This window comes from Trematomus bernacchii, unplaced genomic scaffold (genome assembly GCF_902827165.1).
Source record: "Trematomus bernacchii unplaced genomic scaffold, fTreBer1.1, whole genome shotgun sequence".
Taxonomy (NCBI): Eukaryota; Metazoa; Chordata; class Actinopteri; order Perciformes; family Nototheniidae; genus Trematomus; species Trematomus bernacchii.
The window spans coordinates 4,978,844-4,993,054 of NW_022988097.1; the positions used below are offsets into that span (position 1 = coordinate 4,978,844).

The 14,211-nt window shown below is 41.7% G+C and overlaps 1 protein-coding gene across 1 annotated transcript in view; it reads right to left on the reverse strand.

The window, feature by feature from the left end:
• tenm1 (teneurin transmembrane protein 1) overlaps window positions 1-14,211 on the reverse strand; it is a 207,729-nt gene that overhangs the window by 86,882 nt on the left and 106,636 nt on the right. Inside the window, exons 9-14 of the mRNA XM_034121218.1 lie at window positions 10,427-10,528; window positions 7,419-7,613; window positions 4,665-4,865; window positions 1,731-1,916; window positions 1,423-1,452; window positions 29-175 (exon numbers count right to left, since the gene is read on the reverse strand). Of these exons, the coding sequence (XP_033977109.1) occupies window positions 29-175; window positions 1,423-1,452; window positions 1,731-1,916; window positions 4,665-4,865; window positions 7,419-7,613; window positions 10,427-10,528 (861 nt within the window). The remainder of the gene's footprint in view (window positions 1-28; window positions 176-1,422; window positions 1,453-1,730; window positions 1,917-4,664; window positions 4,866-7,418; window positions 7,614-10,426; window positions 10,529-14,211) is intronic.

Sequence of the window (14,211 nt, forward strand, 5' to 3'; positions counted from 1 at the left end):
AAAATGATGGATGGAGTTGGAATGTCACCTCCGTCGTTGTCTGTTCCATCACTGCAGTCAGTTTCCATGACAACGCTGCATCCGGGCCCACTCCATCCCGCCTGGCAGACACAGCGCCAGCCGCTTTGCTCCAGGGTGCAGCGCCCGTGCCCGCTGCACAGCCCGGGGCAGCCGTCTGAGAGAGGGGTGTGTCCCACGTGCACACACACACACACACACACACACACACACACACACACACACACACACACACACACACACACACACACACACACACACACACACACACACACACACACACACACACACACACACACACACACACACACACACACACACACACACACACACACACACACACACACACACACACACACACACACACGTACATGTTTGAGCATGTTTGAGGTGCACAAAGTGACAATTGGAATCCAAAAACATCTCTATTTTTCCCGTGGGGAATAGTGTTTTGTGACAGTTGCTCCACTTGAGAGTGAAAGGAAAAAAAGATCAATAGGAAAAAAAATAGAATGAAAATATTCATATAAACGTAAGAAGTAGGAACAATGTGCAATAAAAAGATCAAATTAAATCAATAAAACATTCTTATGTAAACAAGTTATTAAAGAGATTAAATTAAATGTAATAAAATAAAAATGTGTACAGTATACATGTATAAACGTGAAATTAAAGCAAAAATGTGCATTTAAAAGATAAAATAAAATGAAATAAAAGGATGCATTTAAACAAAAAATATTGTTTAAGTAAAAATTTGCAAATAAATATATATATAAAAAAAAAAGTGAAATTATGGTAAAAGAGATTAAAATAAAAAGATAAAATAAAGTGAAATAGAATAAAAAATGTAATAAAAAGATAATAATTCAATACAAATAATTTAAATACAATAACAAATTCTAATATAAATTAAAGAAATTAAAGGTAGGGTAGGTAAGTTTGAGAAACCGGCTCGAGATCGCTAGAATTTGGAAATACACAACCGGAGAAAATCTGCCACTTCCTTACAGAGCCCCTCCTCCAACACACACGAACGCGCACATGACCAATGAGGGCACGAGATAAGTTTGTGCACAGATGGAAGGCTGACAGGCAGGTAGGCCATCCAGTCATTTTAGCCGGGTCGGCTAAAATAACTGGTCGTGCTTTTTACAGCGCTACGGCTTCCACAGATGATATTTTTTATGGATTTTTTGTCAAAGCACTTAAGATATTCATTGCTATCGGGATGTTAAGAGCATTCCATGGAATATAACAAAAAGTGTATCTCGAGCCGGTTTCTCAAACTTACCTACCCCACCTTTAAAGTAATACATAGAAACGTCATTTGAAGTAAAATAAAATAGATTAAAGATAAAACAAGATGAATGTTGCAATATATTAATTGTAATAAGAATATATTACCTTTCACAACAACGTCCAAATCATGAGTAACTGTAAGGGAAAAGAAGTGAGAATTGGATGAGAGAATGCAAACACTTCGTTTAGCTGTTAATCATACTAATCAAAATATCACAAGGAATAATGCAACACTCCCACACACACACACACACACACACACACACACACACACACACACACACACACACACACACACACACACACACACACACACACACACACACACACACACACACACACACACACACACACACACACACACACACACACACACACACACACACACACACACACACACACACAGGGCTCACCGATGTAGCAGTGCTCCCCCTCCCAGCCCGGCTGGCAGATGCAGGTCCCGTCGTGGCACTGGCCGTGCTCCTCGCAGCGGGGGTGGCACGCTCTCTGGTCGCACGCAGCGCCGATCCAACCCTCCTCACACTGACACTGGCCCTCCGAGCAGACGCCATGGCTGCCACATGGCACCGGGCACAGCTCTGCAGAACAGGTGGGTGGGGGGTACGCGTGAGAAAAAATAAGTGTTAGAAGGAGGGTGAATGAGAAGGAGGGGAGCAGATGGAGGAATCGAGTGTTGGAAGGTAGAAAAAAACTACGTAAAAGAGGCACAGGAGAGCAGAATAATTCTAAATTGGGGGGCGAGCGTTCGGATATAGTTGAGAGGATAACCTCAGAGACTAAAAAGTCTACTTTCTCACAATACGTAATCTTCCCACCTCTAATAGCTGAGCCCCCTGAAGGAGATGAAGAGTGAATAGACTCATAATAACAGCCAAATGATTCTTATTTGCACCGCATATTTAAACTACAGGGACTCCAATTCAGCCCTATTATTCTTCTCTGACATTTTGATCAGATTTGGAGGCTATGTTAATACCCTCTCCTTTCCTACATCTCTCCATCTTTCTTTTTGGCAGCATTCTGTTTCCAGTATCCCTTTCTCGCTTTTGCCACATCCCAAAAATTATTTCTTTTTGTCTCTCTCCTCTCCTCACCATCTCACTTTCTCTCTCTCCTGCAGCAGAAGCTTCATCCGTCAGTAAAGAGAGCAAAAGTGCTGGAGGCACACAAAGACTACTTATCCGGCTGCAATAAAAACTTATTTCAATTTAAATATACATAGCATGGAGAGGGGAGTAAAGAAGTGGATTAAAGTTGGAGAGTTTTTCAGCTCTCTATTAGAATTACATTAGCTTAGCTATGCTTCAACAAGACCAAGACGTAGAATCGAGGGGTCTTTTTTGATTAAAAGCCCGGCAGGTAGAGGGAGGCCGCTCATATCTTGGATATTCAGTCACGGTCTATCATTATCATCGGCTATAAGGAGGCCTGCATACACCTGAGAGCAGAAGCTAATGCCAATTGCCTTCAAATCACCCGTGTGCATGGTGGGACAGGTCCTTTGCAACACTACAGTTAAGCTGGTGTGATGGAAAGGGGAAGTCAGAGCTATAATGGCTACTTTCCTCTCCCTCTGTCAGTTTACAAGGACAAGGACTCTTTCTCTCTGACTGCATTAGTCCTCTTCTCATTACAATGGCTAACTCTTGTTTTCTTCACTCGCAGTGGTTGTTTAGTTAAGCAAGCGGAGAGCAGAGAAAGTTCAGGTGGGTGTAGATGTAAAGAATCTTTTACCACGATATCTAACAGCCGCGCGCTGACTTAAATGCGGCGCGCGGGTAAAAGGGCCTGCAATAAACCAGCTTTCAAATGCCACGCTGAACGCTTCTCAGAGACTCTGAAAGGCCTTCAAGCTAAACTACAATCTTGATTTTCTTTCTTCATTTAGCTGAAGGGGGATATGTGTGTGTAGGTGTGTGTGCGTATACAGTACGTATATGTATGTTACACAGTAGGAGTGCGGTTAAGTGAGTGTGCTGTTGCAAGAGGGGAGGGGGGCCGGGTAACCAGAGTGCTGCCTTCATAGTCATGAGGGGGGAATCTCATTTAGCACCAGCATGAAGAGAGAGTGCGAAACACACATGCAAACACACACATACACACACACAGACACATAGACACACACACACGTTTCACAGAGTGGCTCCAATCCATATTCCTCTCTCATGTCTATCAAATCCCCAGAAAATAGTATCTGGCAAGACCCACTCGCTGCAAGAACACTAGAGGAAACTAGAGATGTGCACTGACAATTCTTAATGTTTCCTTTCCACGGGTGGATATTACGCACCTCCCTTTTTGAGTCCTCTCTCCTTTCCTCTTTCCTCAGATGTTCCAGATGTGCTCTTATCTCATAGATGTAAGTACGTTTGAAGAAGAAGAAAGCCTTCTCACACTTTTTGCTGCATGACCAAGGAGTCCTCAGTCGACCTTGGTTTGGGTTATGTTGCTCTTCATTTTGCGCCGATTTAATTTTAGTTTGAGGATGGAGATTTTCACGACTTCTTTTGTAGGTACAGTTTATGCATTGTGTTTATAAAGCTGTGACTAGCCCCCAGGAAGTGACGTAGGTGTTGAAGCTAATTTATGTAGTGGCCAAATGGCGGTACCAAACCTCAGTGAATGACTTCAATTGGGTAAAAAAAAAAAATCCCATTGGGGAAGAGAGGTCTGTAAATCAGCTTTAAAAAAGGTTTTTAAGGCGATCAACTTTACAGTATGAACACCTGGATAACCCTAATTTAAATCATTAGGTCCTAAAAGTTGTAAAAATCTCTTAAAGCCAAGTTATTTACCTGCTCTATTGATTTGACTTGGCCGATTCCTAGCTATGACGCAGCGGATTAGAGGCGGGGCTTTAGGAAAATGCAAGTGCACATGCTCTTTGAGCCCAAGTCTTCATATGATCCAGGTACTGTTTGTATTTACAGTCAGGCTATTTGGCAACTTTCAAATAATTGAACCAAGCCCACCTTCAACGCTGTATCCAGTTGTCTTTAAACATTCAAGCTCTGAACAGCTCTACTTCTACCTCTTCTAATGCTGAGTGCTACAGTGGTTCACTATCACACCTACAGTACATCTATACATGCATGTCTTACGGCCGCTGGTGTGGCTAGCCCAAACGGTCTATATCCCTTTCTTCTTATTCAGACAGTCCTCCACACTCACATAGTTTGTTTAAATGTTGTCATATGATAAATAAAACAAGTATTTTCTGTAAATGGTCTTTTGGGTTTGGCAACTCAAAAGGATCAAAAGTTGAGCCACAAAGGTTTTATGTATTTCTTGGCCAGAAGCAGCTGACAGTAATCCTCAGGTCTTACCGGTGTAGCAGTCGGGTCCGGTCCAGTTTGGCTGGCAGGCGCAGGTGTCTGACTCGGGGAGATAGGTGCCATGTCCCGAGCACTGCTCCTGACAGGCTGGCAGCGGGTCGTCACAGCTCACTCCTGCCCAGCCCGCCCCGCACACACACTCCCCGCGCACACACACGCCATGACCGCCACATTGAGGGTCTGCGCAGTCTACTGCAGAGCGGGGGAGAGGACGGAAAGAGAAAAAACTGAATGAGTCAGAGGTTTTGGGGAGGGAGGGAAAGGGCGGGGTTGGAGTGAAGGGGGGTTAGTTGGGGGGCGCCGGCCTCATTATAATCATCAGCTCACCGAGTATGAAAGCAGTGTTCTTTGCATCCCATCCAGGAGTTAACCACCCTCGCTACAATCCCTGTATCTGTTCCACAACATTACACTTCATAGGACACTTAGAACTGAGGCTTTGATAAGGGCTGAAATGGGTTGTGTGTGTGTGTGGTGTGTGTGTGTGTGTGTGTGTGTGTGTGTGTGTGTGTGTGTGTGTGTGTGTGTGTGTGTGTGTGTGTGTGTGTGTGTGTGTGTGTGTGTGTGTGTGTGTGTGTGTGTGTGTGTGTGTGTGTGTGTGTGTCATGGTGGCCCTCGCGACGCAGCGCTAGTGTGTGTAATTACAGCTCCGAGCACCAAGTCAAAGCTCAGCAGAGTCCGGCTCAAGCTCAGCTCAGACGCTCAAGGTCAAACAGCTGATTGGGTCTCTACAGGCGGAGGTTGGGGGGGGCAGCGGGGAGGGGTTTGGGACAGCTTTGTTGTCAGTTAATCATCAAGTGAACCATCATAATGGAGTCAGAGAGCACGGCTTTGTTTACTTGTTTTTGCTAATTTATTGCTTGGCTTTACAAGGGTAGGATGTGATTTAGGCCTAGGGCTGGCTTCCTGTCTGACTGTAAGGTGACCCAGCTACCTATATCATTTATATTCCTTTTATCTACCCATAGGGACCTTTTTACTTTAGTTTACTTTACTTATGGGTTTAATTGTTGGTTTTAATTGTATAACATTATTTACATTCAGGGGTGCAAACTCATCTGGAATGAAAAAGGTCACAAAGATGCAAACCCCCCACGGATGTCTGGGCATGTTGAAGCAGTGTGACCTTTACAATTACTGAACCGTGCAATACCAATAACACTTAGGATTATTACTGTATTTCACTGGCCATTGAGCAGTAATTCCCTTTTAATTATTCATATTTTAATTGATGCATTGATCACATTTTGTAATATACACATTTTTACAGATTTATTGTTACATTTTGTAGTACAATGTGCACATTGTTACTTGACTTCTTATGTTAGAATAAGTATTTAAGTATTTAAATTATTATGATTACATTTGAATTTATGTTATTCTTGCACATTTCTAACTGTAATACCTGTGTTAATATTCATATTGTTATTACATTTCATTTTTGTATTCGTTATTTTATTTGTAAAATGGAGCAGCATCTTATTTATATACCGATTAAAAATAAATATCAGTTGGACAACATTTGGATTTAGTTTTCTTTAGCGGGCTTATGATATATTATTGTATACTTGAAAAGCTAAATTATCATGACTATTCATTTTAATTGTTTTGTGTCTGTTGAAATGTTTAGTATTAGATTATGTGAAAATATTGTGTCAAAATGTGAATGTATAAGAGGTGTGTTTGAATGTGTTTGGGTATTTCTGTCTTGAAAGCAATGAATTGTAGGTGAAACATCTCAGGATTCCAGTATGATTCATGTGCATTTTACTCGGAGACAAACACTGTCAAAATATTACACTGACAAGTAGATGATGTGCAATTTATCTAAAGGAAATGGATGTACATCATATAGATTTTGTAAAAAATTCAGCACTAAGGCTGCAATAATTGGCCAGCTGGGGAAAAGGGATTAGTATGGAAACCTGTTATTAAATGGGCCCAGGGGAAATGTTCTTAAAGCTCTTAGTATTGACAAGCTCTTATGTAACCAGTCTGCTGTTGGTATTGGAAAACTCATGGAAAACTGATTTCCTGTTTTTTTTAGGCTACATAAACGTTATATAGCAGCTTTTGTCTTATCAACTCAATTTGTAATTTATAATTGGACTAAGACACATGGATTTTCCCTATTCACAATCCACAAAATCTATATTTTCTTTGGGAACTTGATGTTTGTGGAAGGGGCGGAGCCAGCTCTTACTGATAAAAAAAGGGAGCGATCAGCAATTATAAAGTATAATAAAACTTGAACTTAAAAGTAATTATATAATGCTTTATAATAGGCAAATATTGCCACGAAGCATTAGGATGAAATAGAAGTACTTATAACTGTATTTCAGTATTATAAGAAGATTATATTGCAGAGGGTTTTTCCTTATTTGAATTGACGATCTAAGAATAGACAGTGTTGTAAGTGTTTTAAGGCTTATTTGTGATCTTGGAGTGAATAAATGGAAATTGACTGGACTGGTTTCACTTCACTTGATCCACACAGTCCGTAGAGCTGATGGAGTCTGCCGAGTCGGCGATAATTCTCTGTGGGTCTGACACTAAGAGGGCCCCTTGTCAAATTACACACAGTCATTTGATCCATCGTCAATATCAAAATATCGATTAGTGCTGCTTTGAATTAAATGCTTATCTTAAAAATAGCAAGGCCACTCATTTGAATAAGTGGAGCCATCTTTGTTGAGACACAATAAAGGTGAGTATTTCGACATGTGAGAGAGTGACACATCTTACCTTGTTCACAGTTAACCCCCTTGTAGGCGGGGCTACAGATGCAGATGCCCTGGATGCAGGAGCCGTGATTGGAGCAGGTGGGGTCGATGCAATGACCTTCCTCCACGTTACACTCCGCCCCCTTCCACCCTGCCAGGCACACACACCTTCCTTTCTCGTACAAGCCGTTACCGCTGCACAACACGGGGCACGAATCTGCAACGGGGGAAACAAACACAGATTACAGCCACGTATTTGGGGTTGTACACACATGCAAACACACACACACACGCGCACACACACAAGCAGAGTGCTGCAGTATATTAGCCAGGAGACCGCAGTAACCTACCGTGAGTGGGGCTACGCTCTCTTATCTCGGCGAGTGCGCGGATTCAGCAAATCCTCAAGCATCCTCTGTCTCTCCCTCTCTTTCTCTTTCTCACACACGCGCACACACACACACACATTACAGCTTATCCCTCACGCTGTTTCAATTTACTCAAGCACCACCTGAGCCCCGGCTACCGCGGCAACCCAGGAATTGTAGAAAATCCCCCCCAACGTCACCTCGCTTGCTCTGAACAGGCCGTGAAAACAATCGTGAAAACGGCAGATTAGGAGGGAGAGCATTAGTGGGGGTTTATAGAATGAGGCTGGAGAAGTGGAGCTACGCAGAGATGGAGAGCTGTGTGGTAATGACAGCCAGGTAGAATAAGTGAGCGTGTGATGACGCATTGACAGTAACAACCCCCCCCCCCCCCCCCCCCCCCCCTTCCTCTGTATGGCAGCTCCTGACTTCAAATGGATTAGAAAGAAGGTGCAGAACCAACGCCGTTTCTTTTCTTTTTTCGGGATAATTTGCAGTGAAGACCCCTGTGCGTTCTTGCGTGCGGGCATGTGTTACATGTTTGTTTGATCCTTTTGTTAAATCTAACACGCTGTACCCCGCAGTAATACATTTCACACTTCACTTTTTTTTACAACTCTTTGCCAGAACTCGCTGTCTAACTTTTCAAACGGGGAGAATATTATAATGCGGGCAAATGAGCGAAGATGAGAGGAGTTGGATGAATAAATGATGAGCGTAAATAAATCATAGAATGTGATATCATATCAGCTGTTTCTACACAATGAGACAGATACAACTACAATGATTTTACATAGAAGGACAGAGGAGGGGAACGAATATGAAAAAGAATGGAGAGGGACGACACATAAGGAAGGAGGAACTAATTCGCAATAAATACACTCATTTTTCTGTTACCACATCTTATTTCTCCGTGCCATTAAAAAACTCTATTCCTTTTCCATCAATTGCTGTCAAAACGAGTCAACACCTCCTGTAAATGTTTCAAATTAGCATTTGCAGTCGCATCTGAGCCCCGGAAGGCTGTTAATGAGAAGCATATGTGCAGGAAGTGTTACGTTTTATTGACAGTAGCTTAACGGCACCTGAAAAACAGCCTAATGGAAGCGAAATGACGGGAAAAAGTAGGTGGTTGATGAAAAAAGATGAAGTCGGAGATGCAGAGTGGTGATTATACATGATGGTGTGTTAATGGGAGTGGTGGTGTGGAAATGCACATTATATTGACGGTACATCCACACTAATAGGTTTTGTTTAACAGTGCACAACTTTTGTTACGCTTACGCCTAGTGTCCACACTTTTCAACTAGACTTTTTGGAAGCCTGCAGATTCACGTTTTGGTTTAAAAAGTCTGCGTTTTATTCCCTTATGGAACTGAGACTTTTGATGATGCTGACACCCACTTCCGCTTCCTAATTGGGTCTTCTTTCCCTTGTTCCTCGTGTCCCTATTATATGCCACTGTCTTTCTGCAACAAATCAAACCACATCACCCTTAGTCCTGGTGTTTTCCAATTCCTACCAGTGCACTAAAGGCCTATACACGCCTGAAAATAGTCCTTTACAAATGCACTAATTACTCCTATTTGAGAAACCTGTTGTTTCATTGTGAATCATCACACCTGTGACAAGTTTGTAGAGAAAGTGACAATAAAGTGATCATAAGGAATCATAAGGAAAACTAAGACCTAATTGTGATCATTTTGACTAATATTGCCTCTTAAGTTATAGGAGGGATGGATCGTTTTTTCAATAGTATTGTTATTATCCTTGAAAAACATATTAACGTGATCATCGTTTGATTTTTTTAAAGGATCTGCACCAAACAAATATGTTTTAAGAGGCCTTGTTATGATTTTTGGGGTTTTCCTGTGGTGTTTATAATATAGGTTTGTGTGCTTGTAAAAGGCATGAAACACCTCCATTGGTCTCCTTTGTTTGTATGTAACACTCACGCTTCTCTTGGCTTGTGCTCCAACACATTGTGATAGGCTAAGGGACAGACAGGACTCTGGTTTCAGACAGAGGGTGAAAAGAGGATCAGGCAGTATGAGAAATATAAAGCCCTTTTTGAACATTGATGCATGTAAACATGTCACAGTAGAGGCACAAATTACAAATATGAAATTGAAAAATTAGCAGCATTACTTCTATAGAATACTATCTGTAGGGTTAGATATTGCCGCAGCTCCACAATACATCATTTAAAATTGTATTTCACCACAAATTAACCTTTAAAAAATATTGTGCTTCCCGTGATTTGATTATTGCACTAGTCCATAATGCAATTTCAATTAAATGTGCAGCCTTAGTTGAATGTCAGTATTGGGAGCATACCAACTAATGGGTAATATGTTAATTTTCAGGTTTACCCTTGCACTTTGGGTTTCTACAAGAAAATGTTTACATGCTCAATGTTGAATAAACACTACGCTGACTTGCTTGCGAGAAGAAAAAAAAGTAATTCTCAAGTTCTTGGTGGAGAAACTCAGATGGGTGGTGGTATATTCTAATGAGCCTTAATGTGGCATAAGAAGAGTAGTCAAATTTGATAAATGATTGGTCGGCACCCAAGATACCAAGAGAAGTTAGTGAACTGACAATGAAAAAGTGTGTATTACATGGTATGTCCCCTTTGATCCTTTATCAGAACCTATCTTACCTTTGGCACAGTCTGGACCCAGGAATCCAGCGAAGCAGTGACAGTGTCCGGCCACACACTCTCCATTTCCATTACAGTCTGTGGAGCAGCCATCCATCGAGTCTGCACGACCAACACACAGTCACACACACAGTTACAAATCAGACACAAAAGGCAAAGGAAAATAAACTTGAATATATTCCTTTTATAACTCCGTAAGCTGGCATGGCTCACTGTTATTGAATGAGAGATCTGATAAGCAATGGATGGCTCCCCAGACTCGGGGGCTATATTAGATTAGTCTGATCCAGCTGCTATCACTCTCTGGGGAATGGCCAAGCACTCACTTACACTCAGTAGCACTAAGCACATTATACTGCATTACAGGTTGGAAACACACAACGCGCACATTTACAAACATCAAGGCTTAATCAACAAACTGTTTACAAGGGGCGCAGTTTTGAACGAAATTGAAAAACATCCAATCTGACATTGTGAATCCACAAGTTAGTGGAGAATGGCTAATGCTGCGTTGCTACACTGGTGGAATGGCGTAGATCAATGTGATGCTTGTTCCTACGAGAACTTTTGTCTAGATGCGTGTTTCCTCATATCTCTCTTGAAGATGTACGCATTTCATCATATTCCTCCATCAAACTTCAATTAGCCGCCTGTCTTTTTACCGTTCCTCCATTTCCCCCCATTGATATGTCCGTCATGTCAGATGTCATTCTCCGGGCACAGACAGAATGGCAAAGGATAGATAAAAAGGAGAGTGAGCACTTCCATGCTTTGGGAGCATTATATAACACAGCTGAGCTTGTCCCAGACGGAAGATTATGCGGGAGAAGAGTCTGGCAACAAGACGTTTAGACTGTGCTGCTGATTGTTGTGTGCCAGACGCGCTCTATCTAAGCAAGATAGAGTAATTATAGCGGGTGTCATCCTTTGTTTGACCCTGCTCTGCTTCTCTGATAGGGGATCGACTCTCGAGTCAAACCACTGCAGTCCCCTGGCACGAAGAATCCTTCCGAGGCAGGGCTCACGCACATTTACAAACACAGGCGCAGAGTTATTACGTGGCGCCCGCCTGGAGGCGCGTGTGACACATGCTAATGAGAGGGTCGCTGCCGGTAGCCAGCAGCGTGGCGCTATCCTCCACGGCAGCGCATCACCAAAGAAAGCAAAGTCATTTTCACCTCTGTCATCGTCACTGTGATGGAGAGAAGGAATGGCAATCATCGCTTTCTCCCACACAGTCGCAGACATGTGTTTCTTTCTCTCTCTTCCAAAAAAGCTTTGCATACAAATTCTGTTGGAAGATGAGAAGTCCTCATCTGGGCCAGTTTTAAGCAAGGATCTCTTTAGATTCAAGATTCAAGGCTTTATTGTCATGTGCACAGTCGCTACAGTGCAGATATGGCAATGAAACACTCAAGTCACAGGCTCCTCCAACAGTGCAACATGAATATATATAGAACATAAAACAAATAAAACATTTGTAGTTATCCCAGGTATATAAGAAATCACTGGAGATGGTCTAAGTAAGCAAAACATGTTTCTTTTTTGAGAGACAAGAGAACACAAGCTGTGTCGATATCCTGTAGAAATGCCTTTCTTTTCGAAGTATCACATTTCGACATTGTTGACTTTCGTGGATTCAAGTGGTGTTCCAGAGACTCCGCTGCTTTCATTCTAGACTCGGCTGTTTCACTCCCATCCTCGGGCCTCAGATACGAACACTGACGTCCTTCACTTGACCCTACACACACATTTCCCTTGCTCATCCTAGTGTACATTCTGAAGCACTCAGGGAAGGCACAATACATCTTGACAGTACATTTATTTTTTACTGAATAGAGAGGTGCACTGATGACGTATTTATGAAGGCCGATGCCGAAGTTAGCATCGCATGGCTCCCTCGACTCAAGTTTTTAAATTGGATTTTGGAATATTATCTGTGGCTAACACACTATATGATATGTATACAGTTTGTTCAGCAGGATAACCTCCAAATATGAACACTTCATTGTAATTCTTGAAGCATACATGCAATTGGCAGATATTAAAAGCTTACCCAATGCTATAAACAAACTCGGCGTGATGACGTTTAGTAGTCTCATTTAGTCACTTATTAGCAAGCGCTGTTTTTTATGGCACATAGAAGCTTTGGACATTCACCAGTGGGGTATTTATTGCCATATTTTATGTCAGAGAACAAAATAAAAAAATCTCTTAAGCTGTGTTTACCACAGACCTTATTTCAACCGCAAATACGTACAATAAACCTTTGACTTCGGGACAAGGGGAACTGAGGTGCTAATATGATAAGTCATTTCCAGGTTTTAAGACTCATTACTGCACCACTTTATTTAGTCACTTGTTAGCAACAGTTTTTTTTATGAAACATAAAAGCTTCAGACATACACGAGTGGGGGTAATTACTGGAATATTTTAAAATATGAAAAACTTTGAATTCAAGAAGAGGGAACAGGAAGTATTAAAATGCTTAGTCATTGCTGGGTTTTAGGACTCATTTCTGCACTGCCTTATACATTGGATTATATAAAGAAAAGCACTTCTATGAAAAAGTATTGTACTAAAAGTCCAGTGTTGTGTTAAGCACCTGACACATGTAATGAACAGAAACTCCTCTGCAGGGTCACGGAGTTCCTTCCAATCCGTGGGAGATGATTGATCCGTCAGTACGCTCACAAGGCTGTGCGCTGCAGCGCTGTAACAGTTATATAACTGCCGTGTCTTTCAGGTCAATGCTTCAACTATAAAAATCTGCAGGCAATTAACAGGTAGTGTATGGTGAGCCATGTCTTTATTTGTTACAGTATACATATTCTGCGTGCATGTGTGTGAGCATCCGTGAGACACCCACTCGGTTCTTTCCACTCGCTAAACCCTTCCCAGTTAGAAATCACTCATGCCATAAGTTATTGCAGTTAATGCTATTATAAATCGGGTGCTCCCATCCAAGTGATCTGATTGGTCAAATAAGCATTGCAATTGTGCTTTATGAGCCTGTAAACTTTCAGCCATTCTTTACGACCCTTGGGCTTTATGAATTTATGAAAGGAAAAAAATGGCTGCTCAGCTAACTAGAAGCAACCGGCCGTAAGCCGACCACTTTTTTGTTTGTTTTCTTTTATAATTTCTTGTTAAAAGTTCCGGGTTTCTATCATGAAACTTTTTATTTTATTTTGTCGGCCATTGTGTAAAAGATATAATATTCAAGAGGTTGTGTGATGACAGCTCAAGTGGAGCAATTATGCATAATTAATAGCCCTGCAGGAGGAAGCTCCACTCTCCGCCTTTGTGCGGGCTGAAGAGAATTAGAATTAGAAAATAGAAGAAGACAGGGCTGGAGTCGTCGTGCCGAAATGGCAGATATCATTACGCCGGAGAACAGTGCAGACATGTAAATGTCAATAACAATGGAGATAAAAAAAAAAAGAAATTCATTTTTTTTCTCTTGAAAAACCTGTTTCAGAATTCCATTTGAATCTGCATAATGAAGCCTATTTTCATATCAGCAGGTGTTCCGCACACCTTTTTATTATGTCTTTCTACAATTTATGTGGGGGCGTTTATACATTATAGTCCGAATCACTGAGAAATGATGGTAGAGTAGTGTATAGACATATAAGCATATATTATTGTATATGTTTATATATACAAAACAGTGTGGGTGCCTGCAATTGTATATGTTGCATCCTCCTCTGCAGTGGCACCTGGATACGGGTTGAGTGTGTGTGTGTGTGTGTGTGTGTGTGTGTGTGTGTGTGTGTGTGTGT